Source organism: Monodon monoceros, unplaced genomic scaffold, assembly GCF_005190385.1.
Source record: "Monodon monoceros isolate NGI ecotype Baffin Bay Population unplaced genomic scaffold, NGI_Narwhal_1 Super_Scaffold_12, whole genome shotgun sequence".
Lineage (NCBI taxonomy): Eukaryota > Metazoa > Chordata > Mammalia > Artiodactyla > Monodontidae > Monodon > Monodon monoceros.
In genome coordinates, this window is record NW_021703768.1 from 116,558,283 (window position 1) to 116,585,422 (window position 27,140).

At 42.8% G+C, this 27,140-nt stretch overlaps 1 protein-coding gene across 1 annotated transcript; it reads right to left on the bottom strand.

The window, feature by feature from the left end:
• Positions 1-1,608: 1,608 nt before the first annotated feature.
• On the bottom strand, positions 1,609-25,782 carry DNAJC18 (DnaJ heat shock protein family (Hsp40) member C18). Its single transcript, XM_029215652.1, has 8 exons — positions 25,674-25,782; positions 23,811-23,997; positions 18,272-18,417; positions 14,733-14,918; positions 13,536-13,645; positions 12,411-12,520; positions 9,492-9,664; positions 1,609-4,919 (listed from the first exon to the last, which is right to left on the bottom strand). The coding sequence occupies exons 1-8, from the start codon at positions 25,711-25,713 to the stop codon at positions 4,795-4,797; spliced, it is 1,077 nt and encodes a 358-aa protein (XP_029071485.1). The 5' UTR covers positions 25,714-25,782; the 3' UTR covers positions 1,609-4,794.
• Positions 25,783-27,140: the final 1,358 nt, after the last annotated feature.

Consider the following 27,140-nt stretch of genomic DNA (forward strand, 5'->3'; position numbering starts at 1 on the left):
TGCTATAATTTATGCTTTGAAAAGATCTCTCTGGTTGCAGCAAGGTGTACAGATTGGAGATGGCCCTAAGTAAATGCAGAGACTACTTAGGCAGCTACTGCAGTGGTTTCTGTCAGAGAAAGTGGATGGTATTTGGGAGTCAGATGGTATCAGAGGAGATGAAGAGAGAAGATGGATTTAGGATGTTCTGGAGGTAGAATTTATAGGACTTAATGATGGAGGGGATATGGGAAAAAGGGAGTCGAGGTGTTTGGTTATCTACTGCTGCAGACTACCACAAAATGTAATGGCTTAAAACAGTAGCCAGGGGACTTCCCTGGTGGTCCAGTGGTTAAGACTCTGCGCTTCCAATGCAGGGGCCGCGGGTTCAATCCCTGGTCGGGGAACTAAGATCCCACATACCGCTCGGCGTGGCCAAAAAAAAAAAAAAAAGAAACAAACATTAGCCAGTGTATTATTTGCTCATGGTTCTGCAGTTTGAACCAGGCTTGGCAGGGCAGCTCATTTCTGCTGTGATCATCAGCGTGGGTGGCAACCAGTTTGGCTCAGATTGTGTCTGGGTTCAGTTCTTGCTGCCAGCTCAGTTGTTTGGTTCTCCTCTGCATGGCTTCTCCATGTGGTTAGCTTGGTGGTCTCAGGGTGGTGGGACTTAAATGGAAGCTGGTTTCCCCTAAGTGCAAAAATGCAAGCTGCTGGTTTTGCCACATTCTATTGATTAAAGATCAAGGCCAGCCCGGGTCAGAAAGGGGACTACACAAGGTCATGAATATTAGGTGTGGTCCACTGGAGGACACCAAATTAAGTCTACCACACAAAGTCTCCCGGGTTTCTGACTTCGTATTTGGATGGATGGTGGTGCTATTTGTGGAAATGGGAGCACTCCAATGGTGTTGCTTCTAACCCCATTTAAAAAAAAATCACTGTACTCTGTATGAAGGTTGATTACATTTCAAATCTCTTTTCCTCAGAATTGCTTTCACTGATCCTCCATCCTGGATTAAATCCCATTGTTATAGATTCCCAAGCTTCCTTTGGTCTCCCCTTTGACATTCATCCCACTGGGGAGCATTGTCTAATTGGCTCCCCCATTAGATGTGAACTCCAGGAGCCATGGTACTGGGTCTCACTTGTTTCCTGACCCCCATCCCAAAAGTTCAGCCCACCTGGTACATAGTAAGTTCTCCATCTTTGCTGAATTGAATATCATCTTAATATTTCTTCACATGAAATGTATTATTATTACATTAACAATGTCCTGTATTCCTGAACCAAGACTACCCTAACTGAGGACCGTTAGGAACAAAGCCAGCAAGGAACTGGGATAACACCTGATGTCCAGATGCTAAGCAGATCTGATGTGTACGTTGGCTGTAATACGCTGCAGCTGCTGACATCTGACGGAAAACGAATATTGAACTGGTGAGGCCACCAATGCTATCTATTATGCTAAACACCAATAATTCCATTGATGTATGAGGGAACACTGGAGCAGAGGTCAACAGCCTGTCTAGTCCTAAGTGGCTCCAAGGAGTCAGGCAATATGCAGTACCTACGGGTGCCATGGGCAAAGGTAAAAGAACAAAGGAAAAATATAAAGCCATTCTTTTTATATAAAACCATTTAATTTATTTCTGTTAAAATACACTCAGTCCAGATGTAATGGATCAGGTGACCAGATTTTTCAGGATTCTTACTCCACCAGGAGCTGATTCCATCTGGGTCAATCCTGGCTCTGGTCACAGAACATTCACATCTTTAATTCCAAATACTGAATGTGATGCAAAAGATGTAATCAATATGTAACACACAGGTATATAGTTACTTGGTGGTCACTGCACGAGGTTATCAACAATGCAGGCTCAAAAAATAAGATGTATAATAAGTTGGTCCTTTCCAAAAATAAATACATTAGGACACTAAGCTTATACCTTAAAGGAATCCAAAATAAATACTAATTAAGCGCTAGCTCCTGTGAGGAACAGTGCATGCAGACAATGAACCCGCGTGTGTGGCTATTCGTAACAGAAAGCTCTGGAATCCCAACAGTGCCTCCTCACAAAGCCAGTCCTGAGTGTGAGGATGTAAATGAGAGTAACACATAGCTTGACTAGGCTGCTGGATTCCACGTTCCAGTGGGGTTTGGAGTTCGGCGTAATTTCTAATAGTTTCCAACAGAAAGAACAGCAATGGCATTTTCTTGCTGGTCACTTCTCCCAAGCTGTGAGGCCTGGAGCTGATCAAGGAAGTTCAGAAGTCTTCTAGTTTGAGCAGATGAACCCCAGGGTTGCTAATCTGGGGACACGGATTCCTTTAAACTGCAGTGCCCCTTGTGATGAGAAGGGTTTTCATCCCACCTTCCTCACTGTTGATCATTTAGTGCAGAGGGCACTTCCATTCTTACGAGAGCTTCGCTTTCTGCTCGAGCCTCAAGCCCTATTTCTTAGCCCCACTCCCATCACGCATCTCCAGTCTGCATTTGTGCTCACAGAAATAGTCTAGAGTTGCATGCCAAGTTCTGAGAGCAAGAATACGCCATGCCTAGAGAGTTTATATATGATAAAAACTTTCCAAATGATGTAGGCAAGAGGAAAATGCTTATTTTACCACCATGCAGACAACCCATCTAAAATGCAACCCAGGAAATTATAGTTTAACAATATTCTGGACAGTACCAAATAGATTAAACTATCCTTCAACCCAAAGCAAATACCATTCCCTTCAGGAAAACCAGATGTGAGTGTTGCAGTCTATTAGGTAATAAATAAAACAGTACCATCAGTGCTATAAAAACAGACAACAGACCTGACATTTAATGAAGTGAGTTAGTATTGCCTCTATTTAGTATCATCACAGATAACTCATCTCTGCCATGAAATCCAGGTGTGACTACACTATTCACGGGCATCTAGAGCAGAGTCTTGTACCTTGTCAAGTCAGTTTAATTATGGCCCATTTTCTAGCAGAGATTGGGGTTGGGGACAGGGGAGCTTTGATTTTTGTGTGTACAGGAAAACAACTTTCTATAGCTCATTTGGCCCACAGGCACATTTTACCATGTAAATCCCTTCAGTCACTCAGAGGGGATCAAGGAAGCCCCCCAAAACCCAGGAGGATAGACTTCATTGGGTGACAAAATCTGACTATCTCTGGAGCTGCTCTCCCTCCCTACAGCTGAGCAGGTGCCCCTACCAGCCACCAAAGTCCCACTCTTTACCTCTGGACTCATCTCCTGACCCTGTGGGATGCCCACACGTGGGACAATACTAGATACATCTGCCTAAATCACGGCTATGCATCTGAAAGGAGAAACTCTACTTTGGAAACAAGTTTTAATGTAGACTCTCCTTCCAACAGGAACTTTTCTTCCATCCTGAAGAAAACATGGAGTGTAGACTACATTTACCTACTGATCCTTCCAGGTTCAGATTCATGATATAATCTGGGCAGCTCAATCCTGGTAGCTCACCTCCACAGGAAGGCCCAGAACCACACAGTCCAGGCAACAACTTCCGTCCTCCTTGTCACCAGTGGGAAAAGCTGCCTGCTTTTGTTTTGTATACAGAAGTGGTGTAGAGAGGTGTCCTGAGTGGATGTAGCACTGCCATAGAAAGGATACAGGATCCCAGGGTGGGGGGAGGAGCATACTTGGGAAAGATTCTGCTTTAACCAATATGGCTAGAATTACCTGAGCAATGGGGATGATCACACACTTCCTACTTGAGAGTTGGCCTACCATCTAGCTCTGTCACAACAAGTTGTGTGACCCAGTTCAACCATGCATCCTCTCTGGGCCAATGTTCTCATTCCATACCAGGCACTCAACAAATGTTGACTACATGAAAAAGCATCTCCTATCACAAACTACAGGGCACTGGGTTAAACAAAGTGACTGCTGGGGCCAACGCCAGATCCCCATAGCCTCAGACTGAGGGTCTTTCCCCTCTATCTCTAGGCTTGAGCAAACAGCCCAGCGGGCTGGCAGTGCCTCCTCTTAGGTCTGACCACTGTACCTCTGTGGGGTGTAGGGACTCAGCTCAAGTATGATGCTGCAAGGGGAAATGTCAAAAAGAACATTCTCTGGGTTCTGCACTGAGCAGCTGAGACTTAGTCTTGCATTTTACCTTCGCCCCTGGCCCCTGCTTCCATGTCCATTGAACTGTTTCACTCAATAACTTAATTTCTGGGCTCTCTACAAGACAGAGGGTTAAGGAAGTAAAAGAAACTCAAATTAGGCAGTTTTCTAATGCTAGTAACAAATAGAAAACTGTGGACTAAAACAGTTTACATTTCTCCACATTTCCCTTAGAAAATGGAAAGTTGAGTTGTTCCAACAGCAGAATCTGGTGGGGAGACAATGACTCTAATGAAGGGAGAGGTATAATTCTCAGTGCACATTGTAAACAACCAATATTAAGCTGCTTTGGCTAAGCCTAGGAATGACTGGCTATTGAGACTTCACTGGAGGGAAGAAGAAAGAAAATATGAGTCTGCTCTGGGGTGCCCTGAACTACCTTTCTAGAGGCAGGGTAGGCGCAGAGCAGGGGGCTGAATCTAATGCTTTGCCATTAATTCAATTTAGATGACCTGCTCCTGGCCCCCGGAGCCAATCCCCAGGAAGGAGTCTGTGATGACAAGTCTGGCTCCATGCTGAAGCACCTCCAACTCTGCCCACCAAACAAAGTTAGCAAATTGTAAAATGTTCATCATTTCCTAATTTTGTATTATACAATGGAATTAGGAACATAAACAGTAACACATAGCAAAACCCCGAGCCTGCATAGGACTACCATCCTCTCAGCCACCTCTGCGTAGGCCAATCAGTTTGGAAAGTTTTTCACAGTTTTCAAGTTTCAGCGACTCTGCCTTCTGTTTCAATCGTTCATCTCTGTATAATCCTGCCAAATTGGTCAACTCTGACTCTGAAAGATAAAAGAGGTAACAATTCATCAAGAAAGTTGAGCTCCTCTGTTTCACTTCAATACTTCTGGAAGCAAAGCTCCTTTTACTTTAATGCTTTTTCTTTCAATTAAACTTAAGAAACACTCATTTACTCAAGAAACACATATCAGGCAGCTACGCTACACCAGGTGCTGAGGATTAAGGGACACCTGTGATCCTGGAGTCCAACAGTATCTGTGCTCTATTACAAAAGCACTGGACTTAGTTCTTATCAATAGAACATTTGGCACCAGACTTAGGAAACCTGCACGCGTGCGGTAAAAGGAGACCCTGTTTCAGGGCTTTCCTACGAATGGTATTCAGATGGCAGTTGGGAGAGAATGGAGTCCAATCGCCTGTTCCTGTCATCTGAAACAAAGACAGCTGCTTCATCCTTCCCTCTGCATTGCTGGATCATAACTCATATATGCGGACTGACACAGAGCCCTCCACCGGCAGGCACGCTTCTATAGAAGGCCAGGTTGCTGGCGGCGTTCTTCATTCCCTCACCACATGTGGGGCCCCTAACTCAAAGGCCAAAGGCAGCTGGGCTCTTTTAAAAGTGAAATCATCTGGATCCGGTGACCTCTGTCTCCTTGAAGAAATGTATTTCATTTTCTCTTCATGGTGGAGAAAGTCATTCTATTTTTAACCAGAATATAATCTCTGCTGTCCTCCCGGACTCAACAGTGGTTTGGCTGCCTCTCTTTTTTATTCTTTTGTATAGTTGCAGAGACATTCGTAGGAAGGAATACCTGAAAAGCAACTCCAGAGACGTGTTGTGTATTAACATGATGGCATGCTTCGAGGGCCTGCGTGGCTTCTGAAAGCCTCAAATAGCAGGCAGCTACTCAATGTTTATAGGACCACACTTGTGAAAATGCTATTTTAGTCATTCTGAAATATGTCTATTCATTCTTAGTCATCTTGCTGACAGATTTTGTTTTTCTTGGTGGAACAAGAGGCACCTGTCTGATTAGTCAGCAAACTGCCTGGAAACAGGACTTAATAGCTAGCCAGAGGGAACAATGCGCAGTGGTTTCTGAGTAAGTCTCTATCAACCAAAATACAGGCATTTCTGCTCACAATGGTTCTGTTCACACCAAGTAAGGCCCAAAGTGCAGTTAAGCGCAGGACTCCAGGGTGAGGGGTGGGTATGCATGAAAACCCACCCTCTGCGATGGGGGTTCAGAGGTTGAGCCCTGGCCCAGCAGCTGCTTGGCAAACAGGGGGTCTCCTAGACTCTAGAACAATGTGCTCTCACCCCGCGGCGTGGGGCCTGCAGTGCGCGCCAGCCAGAGCTTGCCCCCTGCACAGGCATCCTCGCAGGTGATGTGGCTTCATGGCGGATCATGCACCGCACCCAAATGAAAGCCCTCTGCTCCTTCGTTCTGCCCAGAGCTAGGCACTGACTCCATCTGTCTGGCTTCTTTGGCATGTGGGAAACCTGTTCAAGAGGGCTCTGTGAAATCAGGCTGTCCCTTTGGTCCTCTGAGTCACAGTTACACCAGTATATAGAGCAGATCCTATGGCTTAGCTTTTCCTTGAAATGATTTCCTTAGGTTTTTTGTTACTGACCTTATCCAAATGTCTCATTGCCTGAAATCTCATTCCAGAAAACATTAAGGGCTAGTGATTCTTACTGTTTTATACACTGACAACTACTGTAATAAGCTGATGAAAGAGAACTGCACATATATGAATGCTTTTCTCAAAACATGACATTGCTTTTTTAAAGTTCATTGGAACCAGTTTTCAATGCTCCAGAGATTGAGAGCAATGACCTTGCACAAGGGCGGTGTTTCAAGGAATTATGTCCCACACCCCCATGACCATGCTTGGAAAAACTTCTCTCCAAACTGCCAGTGAATCCTTTTGCACTTCAATGAACAAAAGGTCAACTCAATGAATATGTTACTTTTCACAAGTTCTGTTAATATTCAATAACTTCTAAGAAAAAACAAAATCTTTGGCAGGGGCAGGATCAAGAGAACATCTTTTCTTCTCTGCAAAATGTTTCCCGTGCCCTGAATGCCAGTGTAATAGATGGACAGAGCATTGCACCTTCAAGGTAAGTTGACTCAGGCAAATTGCCAAGAGAGGCAAGTCCCAAAGCCTCTCTCAAAAACACTCTGCATGCATGGGCTTCCCTGGTGGCGCAGTGGTTGAGAGTCTGCCTGCCGATGCAGCGGACGCGGGTTCGTGCCCCGGTCCACGAAGATCCACATGCCGCAGAGCAGCTGGGCGCGTGAGCCATGGCCGCTGAGCCTGCACGTCCAGAGCCTGTGCTCCGCAACGGGAGAGGCCACAACAGTGAGAGGCCCGCGTACTGCAAAAAAACAAAAACCAAAAAACTCTGCATGACAGCCCAGATCAGAGTCCTGACAGCTGGAAGACCCTGACAGATCCCAACGACCATCATGATCCAGCCTCATAAGACAGTGCTGCATCCAGTCAAGCAAGGCCAAGCAAGGTCTGGATTCGGTCAGGATCCAAACACTTACTATATGCCAGACACCATGCTAAGCGTTATACTCATACCATCTTCTATAATCCATACAACCTCCTTGGGAGGAAGAAAGCAGAGAAAAGAAATTAACAAAAGATTTTAAAAGACAGTGGCTAACTTTGCTAAAAACAGTTTCCATTAGGTATTTTGCCAAGAGTGAACTTTGTTCTCAAGCGGGTTTATTTTTACAACCTCCATGTGCTAAATTTAACCATGCTGGCTGCACTTGCTGCTGGATCCGGAGGGCAGATGCTGCTTGTTCTCAAATGGCACTTGGGTTGTGTGGAGGCTCCGGATGGCCACCATCCTTAAATGCCAGAAATAGATTTTTAAGGGGTGTGTGCTGATAACCCCCGGGTTGGAACTTGTGGGTATACGCATCATGCTCACCCACTGGATCTGTTTATACCTGGAGAGTGCCAAAGCCCTGAAAGTAGGCCTCATGAGGATGGCGACAAAAGCCTAGAAGCCACCTTAGGTGTAATCCTTACCATGAGCCCTCTGCATAATTTCAAAACCCTCTCAGAGTCTAAAATAATGGAGACTCTTAGGACATACGCTGTGGCCTTCACCTGATTTGGATACACGTTTATAATGCCTTTAAGTGTAAGGCCTCTATCTTGCTCCAAAATTCTTTCCTGATTTTTGAAACTTGCAAAACCTAATTTAACAGTGGGTAGGGGTACTTCCTGACCCCTCAGTTTTTTCAATAAAAAAGCAACTTCCTCCTCCTGCTGAATTCCCCCTTACATCCAAGTCATTACCTACCAAGCTCCTAATGCACCTGAGAGGTCAGGTGGGCTCTGCCCTACAGGAGTAGACAGCAGAGATAAGGTCCTTCAGGGGCAGGGTTAGGACACTAGCCCTGCTCAGTGATTCCTAGTCCTCAGCAGTTTCACTGTCTTCCAGTCCTGAGAATCCTCTTTTCAAAAGACATTTGTGGAGCATCTGTTCTGAAGCAAAGACTGTGCCAAGGGCCTGGGACACAAAATTAGTAAGACATGGTTTTTGCCCTCAGAGAGCCCAGAGTCCAGCAGGGAGACTGTCATGTACCTACAGAACATGTTAACATGGTGAGGGTGGCACTGTCTTAGCAGGATGAGCAAAGTGCTTTAAAAACACAGAGGAAGGAGAGACTAACTTGGGGTGGGGTTGGGATGCATGATGGGTCAGCGAGGGCTTAGCAGCACTGTGACTGAGGATCTAAATTTATCAGGCACTGTTAGATGTTTAACAATACCCAGTGACAGACAAGGTTTTAAAAAATGAGTTAGTTTGCTTTTTAAAAATTAACCAAAGCCAAGTTTTATAAGATACAATTACTAATGGATATGTATGTGTGTGTGTGTGTGTGTGTGTGCACTCCCCATGAACACTCACTGGGGTTGGAAGCCAACACTGTCACCCCCATTGTCTCCAGGGAAACAGTGTGGAAGGCCTGCTCCTGGGAGAGTCGCTTTTATTCTGTGTGGTCACAGCTGACTGGAGGGGAAGAGAAGGGGCACCAAACTCAAAAACAACAACCTATAGAACTTTGGTTAGGTTGGATCAATCAGATTTCCCTCTGGGAAATGTGAAATTAGGAAACCATGGACCAAACCAGTGAGCTACTTAAACAGGAAGCTTGTGATGTAGAAAGGGGCCAATGACTTGTGGGGTTGGGGAAGTTGGGAGAGTGAATAGGAGGGTAGCAACCAAAATAAGCCACGGCAAATTAAGGCTGTGAAGGAGGAGAGCTTGAAAAAGCAAAGAAGTTGGTAGAGAGAGGAGAGAGGGCAGATAGGCAGAGAGATGTAGAGACTCAGAGACAGACAGACAGATAGGCAACTAGTACTGCCGAAGTTCCTAAGATTTCCCAGTCCTGGCCACATGTATCCTGTCAATAAACTTCCCTTTTTTGGTAATATCCTGAATGGGCCTCTGTCCTATCCCTGTTCACGTAAACATGAGTAGCTCAAACAAGGAGAGAGAAGGGATCAGGAAGCTGGGGATGCCTCAGGTTGGAAGCATGGCACCAGCTGAAGCCCCTTTTAGAGCATCTTACTTTGTTGTTTCTCCTTCCAACAACTTGTCTGGATGTAATCAATGTAATCCTTTTCTATCGTCTTCTCCAGGTCACGCAGAGATGCTCCCCTGTAGGCCTTGTCAAAGTTTTTATCCACAAAGTAAGGCACCTGTAGGTTCTGGGTTTCTCTAGAAATGGTGTAGCCCAAGGTCCTGAAACAAGGAGAGAGAGGCTCAGGTATGCTTGTCATACTTGGCAATATCACTTTTAGCACTGGCCTCACAGAGATCATTCACACAATCACCTCTTCATGGGGCAGATGCAGATATCATTTTCTAATACATCTAACATTTATTATTTCCCAAGCAAAGCAGTAAGTGTAATGTCATCATTGTTGCTATTATGTGAGCATATTCAAATGGATTCAGTCTCAACATATTTATTTCCTTAAAGGATTCACCTCCCTCTCTTCTCTCTCTCTTTTTTTTTTTTTTTGCGGTACGTGGGCCTCTCACTGCTGTGGCCTCTCCCGTTGCGGAGCACAGGCTCCGGACGCGCAGGCTCAGCGGCCATGGCTCACGGGCCCAGCCGCTCCGCAGCATGTGGGAGCCTCCCGGACCGGGGCACGAACCCGTGTCCCCTGCATCGGCAGGCGGACTCTCAACCACTGCGCCACCAGGGAAGCCCTCTCTCTCTTTTTAAATTTAAAACATATATCATGAAGGTTTGTCTTACATAATTATGAAATGATTACCACAATAGGTTCATCTTCTCATATAGATACAATAAAAAGAAAAGAAAGAAGACAAGAATAAAGGAAAAAAAACCTTTCTCCTTGTGATGAGAACTCTCAGGATTTACTTTCTTAACTTTCCTATCATTTCCTATCATACAGCAGCGTTACTACTGTAACACTGTGTTGTACCTGACATACCTTGTACTTAACTTATAACTGTTAGTTTGTACCTTTGACCATCTTCCTTCAATTCCCCTTCCCTCTCTCCTCCACCTTTGGTAACCAGAAGTCTGATCTCTTTTTCTGAGTTTGTTTGTTTGTTTGTTTTTAGATTCCACATATAAGTGAGATCATACAGTATTTGTCTTTCTCTGACTTATTTCGTTTAGCATAATGCCTTCAAGGTCCCTCAATATTGTCACAAATGGTAGGGTTTCCTCATTTTTTATGGCTGAATAATACTCCATAGTGTGTGTGTGTGTGTGTGTGTGTGTGTGTGTGTGTGTGTGTTCAGGTTGTCTCCATGTCTTGGCTACTGTAAATAATGCTGCTGTGAATATGGGGGTGCAGCTATCTGGATTGACCTCTCTTAGACTGCTTTCTATGTTAAAAGTAGAATGCTGAATGCTTAAAAAACAATTTCTATATTGTATAGGACCTAGCATGGCACCTGGCGCAGAGTGGCTATTGGTAAATGTTGGTTGAATGAAGTGATTGTTACTATAAACTATTTAAAAATAACCAGACAGCTTATACCAACTTAGTTCTAATTTTTAGGACATGATAAAAAGTACTTTACACATAGCCATTAGGTGAGAACTGCAAAAACTAAGACAAAAGATTTCAATGATACCTCCAGGCTAACTCTCAGTGGGTCTAAGATATCCAAAGGTGTCTGGTGCTCAGAAACTTTAACAGGTCTGGGTTAATTGAAGTCTAACCATAAGAAGGTACAGAAGGGAGTTCAAATTCAAGTTAAAACAATGTGATGGCAATGTGCAAAATCCAAGCTGATTTTGTCCAAATTGGACAAAGTCCATCTTAAAGGAGTTATATTTGACCTTTTCCTAGCCTTTTCCTTTGATCTCTCAACTTATGGATCTTGCTGGATGTCTAAGAGCCATGACTGCTCTTGCCTCCCTCTGGGAAGCTGTTATCAGGGTAGGTTCCTGTCTGTCCCACTGGCCTGACAAGAAAGGAGGTAGCAGTAGCATATGGAGAAATATGGGAAGTCAGGAAATAAGAGGGAATCAGGCCATTGTGTCCTGACAGCAATAACCTCTCTCTGAGTCTCAGTTTTCCTCTCTGTAAAATGAAGATATTGACATAGAATGATAGTCTTTAGTCTACAGTGATCACCAACAAGAGCTCTTCCTGTTAGGTACGGTTCCATGGAGTCCACATTTTGAAAGGTTTTTGTCTGCTAAACTATAATAGTAATGACTCATTTCTCATTATTAATTTAAAAAAATAATCCAGTGATTCTCAGACTTTAGTATGGACCAGAATTATCTGGAGGGCTTGTTAAAACTCATATTGCTGGTTCTCACCCCTAGAGTTTCTGACTCAGTAGATATGGAGTAAGGCCTAAGAGTCTGCATTTCTAACGGGTTGGCAAGTTAATGCTGATGATGCTGGTCTAGGGATCAAATTAAGAACTGATTTAACTGAAATAATTAATTGAAGAAATTAAAAAATTCCTATCAGAGCTCAAATTTTCCATGCAATACAAACTTTATAATGATTTCTATATTTTTAGCAAAAGCAAAGAAATGAGATACTATGGTTTGACTGTATAGCCTTATGAATAAATGTACTATTCTTGCAATTTCTTAAATTGGAAATAATCACTAGATCTTAGTTACTATGTTCTCAGACTCACAGGGATCCAGCGATACTATCACAAGCTCAGTAAGGTCCTTTTTAACTCTAAAGTGGAATGTTAAGGATTTAATCTGAACCTGGAGTTCATCTATTAATCCTTCAGAAACCAGCCATTGCTATTCTGTAGCTGACCAGATGATGTCGCTGTAGAACAAAACAATCCAGGTCCTGAGTGCCTGGGAAACTGCCTAAAGAACAATATTTTTGAGTCTCTGCCTTATTACTATCCAGCTGTTCCTTTAAACACAAAATCAGTGTTTTCTACAACAAAAGGTGAAATGGAATGTTAGTAGTGTACCAGCTCGTTGTTAAGAAATATTTATAAAGATTTGACTTACGATTTATAGAATAGACTATATGGGGGATTAGCAGCTAGCAGCTGAGTAATCACAGATATAATCACAATCACCAGAACTGGAAGTAACTGAATAAATGCAGAATATGTAGTCTGAAAAAGAAAAAGCATTTGGTGTAAGTGCTCTTCATCAATATAAAGCTTATTGAAAAGAGAACAGTTTTCCCAAAGAAAATATGAATTACTGATGTACTGCACATAGCCCAAGGCTTTTCTGGGAAGGTTGTACTTTCTGCTGAGAGGTACCAAACAGCCCCATTCTGTCTGCTGAAAAGGCTGAACAAGGCCCACCTACAATCTGGATTGACACTCAGTAATCCTTCTGCAGCCCCCTTTTCTAAGACCAATGAAGCAGACACCTGTGCGGGAGCTTGCCCAGACTGTGACTCTCAGGAGGTCATGTTATTATGCAACTCTGTTGCCTTGGCCTCAGCTGAACGGACTGTGGGACATCTGGGGGACATCAAACCGTAGCAGGGATGATCACATTCTCCCTCATAAGCGTCTGGGATTGAGATCCATCACCATTCACTGCTAGGCAGTCACTTGAAGAAAGGACACATACTCTGAGGCACTGTAGACTGGACATTTGCAAGGGGAAGCAGAAAAGCCAGGCTGCTTAGAGAGGACAAAACAGATGCAGGCAGGCAGGAAAACTGGAGACAGTCTGGCCCCAAGAGTCATGGAGAGCACAGCTGCATGGGGGCCTGACAGCACCCCACTTCCTGGTTCCCATAGGACATAAGGCCCAGCAAGCTTCCTGCCCTTAAGCTTCATGAGACTCCCTTGATCCCTTACCTTAAACCCCCTTTAGTATTGAATATTTTGAAGGGGGTTCCTATTCTCTGCAGTCAAGAAAACATTTTTCAAGACAGCCCCATAGGTGAACAGATTTCTAGGGACAGTCACCAAAGAATGGATGGGGGAGGAGGTACTATTCTGGCTTATTTGGGCCAATTATCCAGCTCTTCTTGCCAGGCTTCTGCTTTCCTAAAGCACATTTTAGCAACATATCTCAAGTTGAACTTCGAAAACCTGATCATACTACATAAAGGTCAGCTCAGTACAAGTGTTTATGGGCAGCTCTTGTCCTGTCCTCCCCAGGTACCTGAGGCTTATCTTCTTCCTCTTCCTTCCGTGTCTGCATCCTCTCGTGTCGGTGCCGCCGGTGGTAATAGTGGGAGTCATCTGTCACGTTTGAAAACATATGAATGTTTCCTGGAAAAGAAAGAAAAATACTTAGTATGCAATATGGCAAACACCCCTTCCTTGCCTTTTCCAAGGTCCTTGCTTCCAACTAGGTTCTCTGAGGGTAGAGTATTGTCCCATTTTACTCAGTAGAAAAATACAACAGTAGGTATGTCAAGTGAACCAGCTGGAAATGGGACATGCTTAGCTCTCTCGCCCTTATTTAAATAATCCTTTGTAACCAGTGAGTGAGAGAACCCCAAGAGGCTAAGAAAGAAAGCACTTGGGCCACGAATCCTGTCTGACATGCTCACGTCTGCCTCCTTGCCCAATATCAGATTATGTCACTAGTATCTTTAATAGCACCTAACAAAATCCAATTTACTTGGGCTTCCCTGGTGGCACAGTGGTTGAGTCCGCCTGCCAATGCAGGGGACACGGGTTCGTGCCCCGGTCCAGGAAGATCCCACATGCCGCGGAGCAGCTGGGCCCGTGAGCCATGGCCGCTGAGCCTGCGCGTCCGGAGCCTGTGCTCCGCAACGGGAGAGGCCACAACAGTGAGAGGCCCGCGTACCGCAAAAAAAAAAACAAAAAAAAAAACCTCAATTTACTTCCCAGGCATTTAATTAACCCAACTACCAACTCTCTGGGGGTACTTTTCTAACCTTTATCTTTATATAAATGCTATTTTGCAATAATGATAATACAGGCATTTTGCTTCTAATTTATAAAACACTTAAAAAAATATCCAATCCTCACAGCAGCCTTGTGAAGTTGGTATTATCAACCCCATTTTTAGGTAAGGAAACAAGATCAGATGGACTAAGTCAAAATCATGCATAGTTGGAGGGTGGAGACATGCCTTCAACCCCAGATTATCTGATTCCAAAGTTTGCTGTTGCCACCATACCACGGTCCCTCTATTCAGATCCTCAAACAGATCCTCAAAATATATATGAATTTTTTTTTTTTTTGGCCACACCGAGCAGCATGTGGGATCTTAGTTCCCCAGCCAGGGATCGAACCTGCACCCCCTGCAGTGGAAGCATGGAGTCTTAACCACTGGACTGCCAGGAAGTCCCTATGACTTCTTAAACAATAATTTTGGGATACTAACCTGTAGGAAAATGTCCTCCAAAGAAGACGTTGAACAGCTCTTCTGGAGTGATGTCGGCTTCAAAGTCCCTGTAATAATTATAAGGTCTGGCTCGAGGGGTAGTGAAAGTCACCTGTTCATCTCCATATTCATCATAGCGGAGTCTCTTGTCAGGATTGCTCAGGACTGCAAAGGCATTTCCTATTGCTGCAACAAAAACAAAAAGCATCTGAGTACATAGTCTTTGCTGTAGCTGAGGGTGATCATAGTAGTAGCAATGAAGAGCCCGGAGTTGATTGGTGCTGGACAACTTCACAGTGACCCAAGGAGAGGTGCTTGGGCCTAGAAAGTTCACCAAAGTGCTTGCCCTTGAAATCTTCCATGGTCTAGTCTGATAAGCCTGAAACAACACTGGACTCAAGATGAACTAAGAAGTACTGTTCTCCGTCGTCAAAAATGTTTTATTTCACTTGAGAGCAGTAGTTTATGGTTGGAAACAGCTCCTACATAAGTAGTGGTATTCTAACATGAAGTCACATACAATCTCCTGAATAAAATAATCAGTAAAAATCTTCCTGCTTGGCTAAAAGCAAAGTCCTCACTCATCAGTCTTATTTCAGCTTACTTTTTTTTTTTTTTGGCTGTGTTGGGTCTTCGTTGCTGTGAGCGGGGGCTATTCTTCATTGGGGTGCATGGGCTTCTCATTGCAGTGGCTTCTCTTATTGTGGAGCACAGGCTCTAGGCACGCGGACTCAGTAGCTGTGGCACACGGGCTTACTTGCTCCGCAGCATGTGGGGTCTTCCCGGACCAGGGATTGAACCTGTGTCCCCTGCATTGGCAGGTGGATTCTTAACCAGTGTGCCTCCAGGGAAGTCCCTCAGCTTACTTTTAAAAATGGTTTTTAGGGCTTCCCTGGTGGCGCAGTGGTTGAGAGTCCGCCTGCCGATACAGGGGACACGGGTTCATGCCCCGGTCCGGGAAGATCCCACATGCCACAGAGCGGCTGGGCCCGTGAGCCATGGCCGCTGAGCCTGCGCGTCGGGAGCCAGTGCTCCGCAACGGGAGAGGCCACAACAGTGAGAGGCCTGCGTACCGCAGAAAAAAAAAAAAAAAGCAAACAAAAACAAACAAACAAAAATGGTCTTTAGAAATTAAGAAATGTATCTCCAGGGAATTTCCTGGCGGTCCAGTGGTTAGGACTCTGTGCTTTCACTGTCGAGGGCCTGGGTTCAATCCCTGGTCAGGGAACAACAACAAAAAAAAAAACGTATCTCCAATGTCTCAAAGAGGGATCAAAGACTGAATAGATTACATATGCATACCATCACTTCTCCTCCCTATGCACAAATGTGCAAGCTTTTTCCAATTTCATTTAAACATACAATCAGTACCAACAATCAAAGAAATCTTGAAAAAAAATTTTAAGACATTCCTACCCGCCTACCTTTAATTCAGTCAACACTATCAGAAACATAGTCAGAAAGAGCATTTCCTTATGATTCTTCTAGCTAGGGAATTGTATTAAATATTTATAGCAAGGGCTTCCCTGGTGGCGCAGTGGTTGAGAGTCCGCCTGCCAGTGCAGGGGACACAGGTTCGTGCCCTGGTCTGGGAAGATCCCACATGCTGTGGAGCGGCTGGGCCCATGAGCCATGGCCGCTGAGCCTGCACGTCCCAAGCCTGTGCTCCGCAACGGGAGAGGCCACAACAGTGAGAGGCCCTCATACCACCAAAAAAAAAAAAAAAAAAAAAATTTATAGCAATAAAACTGCTAAGCAGAAAAAACAAACAGAAAAGCCTAAACAGAGTTGCTTAAACAGTCACATCCCTTGAAATCTGGCAGATTTCTCAGAGAAATGGCATTAGTCTGTGAGGTACCTTACATGAAGGTGTGAGGAAATTGTGGGTTATCTGTTTCCTTGTAGAAACTGTGGGGAGAACTAGATTCACAATGGCACATCAACAAGGGTAGCTTGCCTGCTGAGGTAAAAGCTGACTTTAAAAAATGTCTCAGATCTATCATTTTTTACTTTTTCTTTTGAAAAATTTCAAATCTCCAGAAAAGACGAAAAAATAGTACAATAAAAACCTTTACATTTATTCATCAATTGTTAGCATTTTACCACATTGCTTTCCTCAACTCTCTACACATACACATATAATATGTATTCATTTTTTTTGCTGAACCATTTGAAAGTAGGCTGCAGATATTATGACACTTCACCCCTAAATATTTTAGCTATGTCTCTGGAGAAGAAAGATATTCTCCTACATGATCACAACATCATATCATAGCTAAGAAAATTAACATCAATTCATTATCACCCAGTGAATCCATGCAAGGTTCATGAGTTACATTTGGTTTCATGTCTCTTTAGTTACTTTTAATCTAGAACAGTCTCCCCACCTTTTTTGTTTTTCATTATATTGAATTTTTTTAAGAGTAGTTCAGTGTTCTTTGTAGAATGTCCCATATTTTGATTGCTTCTTTATTAGATTCAGGTCAAACATTTTGGCAAGAATACCACATGGTATTACAACATGTAATGTTAGGTTGTTCTAGTATTGGTGATGATAAGTTGGATCACTTGGTTAAAGTGGTGACAGCTAGCTATCTCCGTTATAAAGGAAAATTTCCCCTGTGTAATCAATAAGTATTCTGTGGGTGATTATTTGACAGTATGTGAACATCCTATGCAACAACAACCTATCACCCAATGGTTTCGGCATCCACTGATAATCCTTGCCTTAATCAATGACATTCCTGAGGGTGAAGCTCTTAAGTAAGATTTTTATTTATGTGTTGGATCCAAAATATTTTTGAAGAATATATCACTGGGGCTTCCCTGGTGGCGTAGTGGTTGAGAGTCCACCTGCCGATGCAGGGGACATGGGTTTGTGCCACGGTCCGGGAAGATCCCACATGCCGCGGAGCGGCTGGGCCCGTGAGCCATGGCCACTGAGCCTGCGCGTCCGGAGCCTGCGCTCCGCAACGGGAGAGGCCACAACAGTGAGAGGCCTGTGCACCGCAAAAAAAAAAAAAGAATATATCACTAAAAGTATCACGGAAATCAATGGAAAAAAGATTCGATCTATAACCATGTTTTTGCTCTTTACAAAGCTGTATAAAGCTTTTTCATACATGTTAATAACAGAGGTTTCATGAACAAATATTTTCATGGTCAAAGAAGTTTGGAAATGCTGTCTAGGCCCTACTTGCAAGTGGCCACCAACCTATAAGTTCCACAAGAGGAATCATATCTGTTTTACTCACCATGGCACCTGGCACATAGATCTTCAATAAAGATTTGCTGAATCAAGGAATGAAAGGTTCCAAAAGGTGTCACAGAGAAACCAAATATTTTTTCCAAAAGAAATTAAGATAAGTGAATGAGGACAGGAGAGAGCTATGCTAATAATCACTATCTAAGAGGTGTGGCAGGAAAAAACAAAACCCTGCTTGTGGCCTTATAAAACAATTACAGGGGAGGCTGAAAACAACTTGCTGTGACCAAACAACATAAGAAGGGCAGAATTAAGCATTAGTTTAGGATCAGACCTTTGAAAGCATCTGTTGCTCCAGGAGCACAGTTCTTGTCAGGATGAAATTTCAGGGCGAGTTTTCGGTAAGCTTTCTTAAGCTCTTCATCACTGGCATTTCGTGAAACCCCCAGAATTTCATAGTAATTTCTGCATTTCTTGATCCTAAAAATACAAATCAGAAATATTTTTTGGTATGTCTACAAAGGCCCCTTTTGTACAATTAACTGCAAAATAGTAAATCAATCCTCTCTCCAATCTGTGAGCCCCAAAACAAACCTAAAAGAAAACTGGTGAACACATTAATGAAACATACAATTCACTAACAATGTCCTCCTCCCAGTGAGAGCTTAATTCCTTTCAAAGTATTTTTACATCTAATATTTTTTTCTTTCTATATCCCTGCAAGTGGATAGAACAAGTATACTAACCCTTATAATATTAAGGCCCAAGCTAAGTCCTCAGAGTTGAACCACTGGACAGCAAAGTCAGAAGAAATACCCTAACCATCCTTTTTTTTTTTTTTTTTAAATCTACCTTTTTTTCTCCTTATGGCTATCTGTTTAAACTTTGTTTTAGAAAGTTAACATATTCACATGGTAGAAGAAAAATATCCAATAGTACTAAACTATATACAGTGAAAAATCTTCCTGCTTCCCCATTCCCTGTCCTCCAATCTCCTACCCTAAGAACAACCACAGTTAGAAGTTTTTTGTGGGGCGTTCCCTGGTTGCCTAATGGTTAGGGTTCTGGGCTTTCACTGCCATGGCCCAGGTTCAATCCGTGGTCAGGGAACTGAGACCCTACAAGCTGTGTGGCACAGGAAAAAAAAAAAAAAGTTTTCTCTGATTCCTATGTACAGAGAGAGTACCTGTATAGAGACTTCCCCATTTTTTTTTTACTTAAATGGAAGTATATTATAATCACCCTCTATATCTCATTTTTTTTAAACTAACAATTTATCTTGGGAATTGATCCATAACTTATAGAGATGAAAAGTACAGGGATAACAGTTTAGACCACCAGAGTGTTGGTTCTGAACTTTCTGATCTAAGAAGTCTTTTATAAAATGATATAATGGCATGTTACACAGCCTCTCAAAAATTCCACTGTATAATCATGAAGGAATGAGAGTGAAAAAGGCAAATAATATGTTTGTATTATCATGAAGATAGTTTTAAACTTGCAGACCCCTCCCCAAAAGGGTCTTGGGGTTCCCAAACCACACCTTGAGAGTGGGTGGACTACAGCATGAACTCTGGAGTAAAAATGCCTTGGTTGGCATCTGATCTTGCTGTGGACTTAACTCTGTGCCTTTGTGTTATCTTCTGAAATGGGCTGATAATTATACCTATATTTCATAGCTGTTATAATTAAATGAAGTATTCATTAAAATGCTTGATAGCATCTGACATGACATAAATATTGGCTATATTACAAATCTACCACATTCTACAGATGGTCAACAGGCACTTGAAAAGATGCTCAACATTGCTAATTATTAGAGAAATGCAAATCAAAACTACAATGAGGTGTCACCTCACACTGGTCAGAATGGCCATCATCAAAAAGTCTACAAATAGTAAATGCTGGCGAGGGTGTGGAGAAAAACCCTCCTACACTGTTGGTGGGAATGTACATTGGTACAGCCACTATGGAGAACAGTATGGAGGTTCCTTAAAAAACTAAAAATAGAACTACCATATGATCCTGCAATCCCACTCCTGGGCATACATCTGGAAAAGATGAAAACTCTAATCTGAAAAGACACATGCATCCCAATGTTCATAGCAGCACTATTTACAATAGCCAAGACATGGAAGCAACCTAAGTGTTCATCGACAGATGAATGGATACAGAAGATGCAGTATATATATACAATGGAATATTACTCAGCCATTAAAAAGGAATGAAATGCCATTTGCAGCAACATGGATGGACATACAGATTATCATACTAAGTGAAGTCAGACAAAGACAAATATGATATGATGTCACTTATATGTGGAATCTAAAAAAATAACACAGATGAACTTATTTACCAAACAGATACAGACTCACAGACATAGAAAACAAATTTATGGTTACTAAAGGGGAAAGCAGGGGTAGGGGTGGAGAGGAGGGGGATAAATTAAATCAGGAGTTTATAATTAACAGATACACACTACTTTATATAAAATAGATAAACAACAAGGTCCTACTGTATAGCACAGGGAACTATACTAGTATCTTGTAATAACCTATAGTGGAAAAGAATCTGGAAAAGAATATATATATATTCAGTTACATATAACACTGCTGCACACCAGAAACTAACACAACATTGTAAATCAACTATATACTTTAAAATAAAAACCTACCACATTCTTTTAAAAAGCTGCATATTCTTGCATTTTATGGATATATGTACATTCCCTACTGATGGGCATTTAAAGTATCTCCATTTTTTTGCTACCACACAATTCAGTTAGGCAGGCAGAGACCCAGAGCCTTGTTGAAGAGTTCATAGTAAGTCAGTAACACAGTTGGGACTATAATGCAGGGTCTGGAATGTCGGTCAGGGCCCTTCCCCAAGAGCTGCCCATGAGGATCCTATGGATTCCCCACCCTAGTTTCTGATCCCTCCTTCCATGGCAGATCCTCCCCTGCCTTTCTCTTTCCCTCTCTCCCTTATCAGATATATAATTTGAAAATATTTTTTCCTGTTTTGTGGGTTGATTTTTCACATTCTTGATGGTATCTTTTGAAGTACAAAAGTTTTTAATTTTGATGAAGTCCAATTTGCCTATTTTTTCTTTTATCTCTTGGGCTTTGGGTGTCAACAAGAAATCATTGCCTAATCCATATGTCACAAAGCTTTACATTTGTTTTCTTCTAAGACTTTTACAGTTTTAGCTCTTACATTTAGGTCTTCGAATTAATTTTTGTATTTGTGTGAGGAAGGGGTCCAAGTTCATTTTTTTGCATGTGGATATCCAGTTGTCCCAACAACATTTGTTGAAGACTAGTCTTTCCCCCATTAAATTGTCTTGGCACTCTTGTCAAAAACCAATTAACCATAAATATAAGCGTTTATCTCTGGAGTCTCAATTCTATTCCATTGATCTACATGCCTATCCTATGCTGGTGCACACTGTCTTCATTACTGAAGCTTTGTAGTAGGTTTTGAAATTGGGAAGTGTGAGTCTTCCAACTTTGTACTTCTTTTTCAAGACTGTTTTGGCTACTCTGGGTCCTTTGCATTTTCATATGAATTTTAGGATCAGGTTGTCAATTTCTGCAAAAAAGGGTAGCAGGGAATTTGATAGGGATTGTGTTAAATCTGTGGATCAATTTGAGGACTATTACCATATTACCAATATTAAGCCTTCCAATTCATGAATACAGACAATCTTCCCATTTATTTAGGTCTTCTTTAATTTCTTTTAATAAAGTTTGTCGTTTACAATGTAAAATCTTACATTTCTCTCATTAAATTTATTCCTAAGCATTTTATTCTTTTTGATGCTGTTATAAATGAAATTGTTTTCATTTTCAGATTGTTCATTCTTAGCATATAGAAAAATAATAATTTTTGTATATTGATCTTATACTGAACTTTGCCGAAGTAATTTATTAGTCCTAATAGTTTGTGTGTGTGTGGGTATTGCTTAAAATTTTCTATACTAGATCATATAATTTGTGAATATACTTTTATTTCTTCTTTCCAATTTGAATGGCTTCTACTTCTTTTTTTTTTTTTTTTACTTCTTTTTTTTGCTTAACTGCCCTGGCTTGAACTCCTAGCACAATGTTGAATAGAAATGGCTAGAATCTTGTTCCTGTCCTGTTCTTGATCTTGGAAAGCATCAAATTACTCACCATTAAGTATGATGTTAGCTGTGGATTTTTTTTTTTTAATTTAAGGAGTTTTTTTTTTAAAAAAAATTTTATTTATTTGGCTGTGCCAGGTCTTAGTTGAGGCATGCAGGATCTTCATTGTGGTATGCGGGATCTTTAGTTGCGGCATGCGGGATCGAGTTCCCTGACCAGGGATTGAACTTGGCTCCCTGCATTGGGAGTGCAGAGTCTTAACCACTGGACTACCAGGGAAGTCCCAGCTGTGGATTTTTTGAACATGACCTTTATCAGGTTGAGGAAGTTCCCCTCTATTCTTGGTGTGTTGAATACTGTTATCATGAAAGAGTGCAGGGTTTTGTCAAAAGCTTTTTCTGCACCTATTGAAACAATCATGTGACTTTTGTCTTTTATTCTATTAATATGGTGTATTACATTATTTGATTTTCATGTGTTAAACAACCTTGGATTCCTACGATAAATCTCACTTGGTCAAGATATATAATCCTTTTTATATGTTTTATATGTTGCAGAAATCTGTATCCATCTTGTGATGACTTTGTCTGTTTTTGGTTACAGGGTAATAATACTGGTCTCATAGAATGACTTGGGAAGAATTCCCTTCTTTGGTGTTTTCTAAAATAGTTAATGAAGGATTAGTTAATTTGTCTTCAGACATTTGGTAGAATTCACCAGTGAAGTCACCTGGGCCTGGGCTTTTCTTTTGGAAAATCGAATTTAACCATTTCATTCAAGTTATCTAATTTGTTGACATATAATTGTTCACAGTATTCTCTTACATAATCATTATTTTGTAAGATTGGTAGTGATATCCCCTATTTCACTCCTGATTTTAGTTATTTGAGTCTCCTCCCTTTTTTTGCTTGGTCAGTCTAGCTAAAAGTCTGTCAATTTTGTTGATAATTTCAAAAAACCAACTTTTGGTTTTGTAGATCTCTATTGTTTTGCTATCCTCTATTTCATTTACTTCCACTCTATATTATTTCCTTCATTCTGCTTGTTTGAACTTAGTTTGTTCTTCTTTTTTTAGAAGATTAGGTTATTGATTTGAGATTTTTTTTTAAATATAAACATTTATAGCTATAAATTTCCTTCTAAGTATTGCCTTAGCTGCATCCTATATGTTTTGGTATGTTGTATTTTCATTTTTTTAATTAATTTTTATTGGAGTGTAGTTGCTTTATAAGTGTTTTCATTTTCATTCATCTCAAAGTATTTTCTAATTTTCCTTGTGATTTCTTCTGTGACCTATTTGTTATTTAGGAATATGTTAATTGTCACATATTTGTGAATTACCCAAATTTTCTTCTGTTGTCAATTTCCAAGAACATACAGTGTTTGATTTTAATCCTTTTAAATTTATTAAGGCTTGTTTTATGGCCTAACGTATGGTCTATCCCGGATAATGTTCCATGTATACTTGAGAAGAATGTGCGTTCCGCTGTTGTTGGGTAGAATGTTGTACAGGTGTCTCTTATGTCAAGCTCGTTTCCCCTGTCTCTCTTACAGTAGAAGCAGGGCAGTTACTTCAGATTATACCCTAACACTCCACTTCCACCTAGCCTTGCCTCTGAGGTCAAGAAGCTATTGTGCTTCAATAACAGTAATAAAAATAATAATAGCAGTCAATACTTACATAACACATCATCTGTGCCAGGCACTGTACATAAAATCACTCATTCAATCCCACCACAGGCTCACCTTTGTACTCCAAGCAGCTGCTCCTCAGTATAAGTGGCACTCCCCTCACCCTGTCGGGTCTGATTCCACTCATGCTCAGACTTCTTTTCCTTTTGTGCCTTCCTGCAGTTACAGCAACCACAGGGGTCATGACTTTCAGGAGGTCTGTCTTCTGGGTATTTGTTTCTTCTAACTGCATCAATGTAAGCTGCAAAGCAACGCACCTCCATGAGGCTTCAGTCTGACCTGCAAATCAACTTTGCTACCGGCCTTAGCTATCTGGGAGGCTGCCTGTAGGCAAATGAGTGTGAGGCCCAGGTTACTGACATCATGCTGACTTCTAAACACCCATACAAAGCTGAAGAAACATCTTCCTTGAGAAAACAATACAGAAAATACAGAGGCAACCATGAAAAACTTTTAATGCCAGAAACATGAAGCATAATAATGTCCACCATACCTACAGTCATCAGTCAGCAAATAATCTTCACTCAGAGCCAGTAAAGGGGCTCAAGAGGCATCTGCCCAATACCTTGGCTTTAGGGCAGCACAGGGGAAGCCTATTTCTCTGTGGTCCATGGTCAGAAGTGAATTGATCATAGCACATTATTTTTTGTCACAATGCCTCCCACCACTAAGATTTAAAGTAGAAATGAGTTCAATTTTTTAACTGACAGTTATAAAACTAATATGTACAATACATTTGGCTAGATAGATCAAGGAGATGTATGCATAAGACCTACTCCTGACCACAAGGAGGATATAGTTTAAAGGAGAGGATTTAATTAATCATAATGCCTGCAGAGTACAAAGAGGGCCATAGCAATATAGTCAAAGAAGGCAGAGTGCTCGTGTCCTGTATGGAGGATCTAGGTAAGATTTAAAAAAACCCTTTCTCCTGCTTAACATCTCTTACTGACTACCCACTGCTCGGTGTCCAAATTTCTTATCATGGGCCCAGCCTGTCTCTCCAGCCTCAAATCTCAACACAAGTTCCTTTGTATTCTATGCTCTAGCCACACCAAGCTCCCTTCAGACCATCAATGCTTTCTCTTTTCTCTGTGCCTTTGCACACGCTGTTCCCTCTGCCTGCAAAACTATTCTCTAAGTAGGTCTGGCTAACTCCAACGCATCCTTCATGTCATCATGTGTAACACTTTCTTCATGAGGCCTCTGACACCCAGGCCACGCTGAGTGCCTAGTCAGTATGCCCCTCAAACCTACGACCTTGCTGTGTAGCCCAGGACATTCTGGCCCTGTTTTGTAACTGACTGTTTACCTGTCAAACTTCCTCAGTAGACTTAGAGTTCTGTGGGCTCCGGGGCCCATGTCTGTCAAATCCCGCTGCAGGATCAGCATAATGCAGAGTACATAATAGGCACTGCCTCAGTACTCTTTGCCTGACTGTAGGATGGAAAAAGCTGGCCCATCCGTCCTGATGCTGGCTGCAGGGACAAGACCAAACCCAGGCCGAGGGTCAGGCAGCCCAGTTTGGAGGCGAGGATAAGGACCGGGTAAGCAAGCTGCGGGAAACCGCGTCACCCCGCTGACCCCGGCGCAGGCGGGCCTGACAGCTGCAGGCCCTGGGCGGGGCACGGGCCGGGGCGGGGCTGGGGGCCGGAGGCAACAAGTCGTCACGGGTGACTCTGGGTACCCGGCCGGGTCCTCAGCTTGAGCCAGCGCTCCTGGTTTCCGGATCCCGGCCCCCTGCCCTGGGAGGTCTCCCTCCTCACCAGGAACCCTATTCAGGCCCAGCATCTTCTCATAGACCTCCATCCTTCATCTCAGGCCCAGGATCTCAGCCCCTTCAGGCGCCGTCAGGAGCCCCATCCCTGATTTCTCCCTGACCCTGCCCTGTCCCACGCTCCGGCCAAGACCTGATACCTTCCGTCCAGCGCTCCCCGCTGCCCAGCGTCGCTGCCATACCGCTTCCCAGTCAGCAGGTCTGCCGAGCCTCCCCCGCGCCCGAGGCTGAAAGGGAAGGGGGCGCCAAAAAGCGCGGGGCATGCTGGTCATTGTAGTCCGATCCATAGTAGCTGAGGGTCATTGGACTACAATTCCCAGCAGGGATCGCGCCAGGGGTCGCAGATGCAGTGGTGTGAAGGGGCGCGACCCTTGCTGCCAGTTGACTGCTTTATGGCTAGCGGCTCACAGTCTGCAACTGTGGCCACAGCGGGCCGCGCTTTTCCTCATTTGTAGAGTGGGGATAGTGGCTTTGGCCCCGCCTAACACTTCGGACGTTCAGGGAGACGCAATGAGATCCATCCTGGGAAAGGCATTGCAAACTATGGGCTAGAGGGTGGCATTATGACTATTTTTATCCTCAGGGATGTCCTTTTTAAATATAGCTGATGCCTGTTCTGTGCAAAGTGTATGTTCGGTCCTGGACAGGTTCTGGTGATGTCGAACCTAACCCTAGGGAGAACCAAGAAAATAAGCAAGTGAGAGATATATGTGGTTAGAGGGCGTCTCCTCTGGCATAGCTTCATTAGAGGGACCGATAGGAGCCAGGGGTAGAGAAAGAAGAAGAAGGCAGGTATTGGAGCTGGCATTAGATCCCCTATCTTTGCTGCTCCTTATCCTTCATTCATCCCATCCTACTCCAGGGCCCCTCCGAGACTTTTCTCCTCTCCTCCACCCTATTCGTTTCCTTGGCCCATTCCCTTCTTTTCTGAAGGACCAGGCCCTAGGAGATTAGTAAAAAGGAAATGAAGAAATATTCCTGCTTTTCCCCACCCAGGTTTGTATGGGGCCTAGCAAAGAATAAAAGGAATTCTTCACAGGTGGATAGGTCCGGTTTCACTGACTCATCCCTGCAGGTGAATTGGGATGGCCAAAAATCAGGTCTGCAAAAGCGAGAAATGATCATGTACATCCCCAAATAAAAAATTACCTGGAATTCATTGAGATCTTACTCAGGAAGACCAAATCAGTTATGTCAATTATGATATCAACCAAGAGTTACTTAGGTAGTTGGAGTGGAGTGGGGAGATGTACAGCCCTAGACACAAACTGAAAGGGTGAATGCCTTCAGTGGCATGCAGTTCCATCCCTTCCCTGCAGTCATGGCCCTGGGATATATGAGCATCACTGTGTTCCCAGAAGGCTGGGTCCTGAAGAAGCCACTTGTGCTCTTCAGACAAGGGGTCTGATCAGGGACATCCTTTAGGTGGTTGAATAAAAGAAGGAAGTGTATTTGGTTTAGGGAGGCTAGACAGACTGATCTAGTAGATGTACAGGGGAAGGTGGAATATGTCTTGAAGTCCAGGGGTATAGGGCTAAGGTCTGGAGGTACTCGAAGATGTCAGAGTACCATGAAGTCAGAGGTATCTGGTTGAGAGTGGGGGTATT

Coding starts and splice junctions, on each gene's coding strand:
- DNAJC18 (XM_029215652.1), bottom strand. CDS start 25,713: ATGGCAGCGACGCTGGGCAGCGGGGAGCGCTGGACGGAAG. Junction 18,418..23,810: donor CAGCTGCTTGGAGTACAAAG/GTGAGCCTGTGG, acceptor TTGTATTTTTAG/GATCAAGAAATGCAGAAATT. Junction 9,665..12,410: donor TATAGTCTATTCTATAAATC/GTAAGTCAAATC, acceptor TCCTTGTTTCAG/GACCTTGGGCTACACCATTT.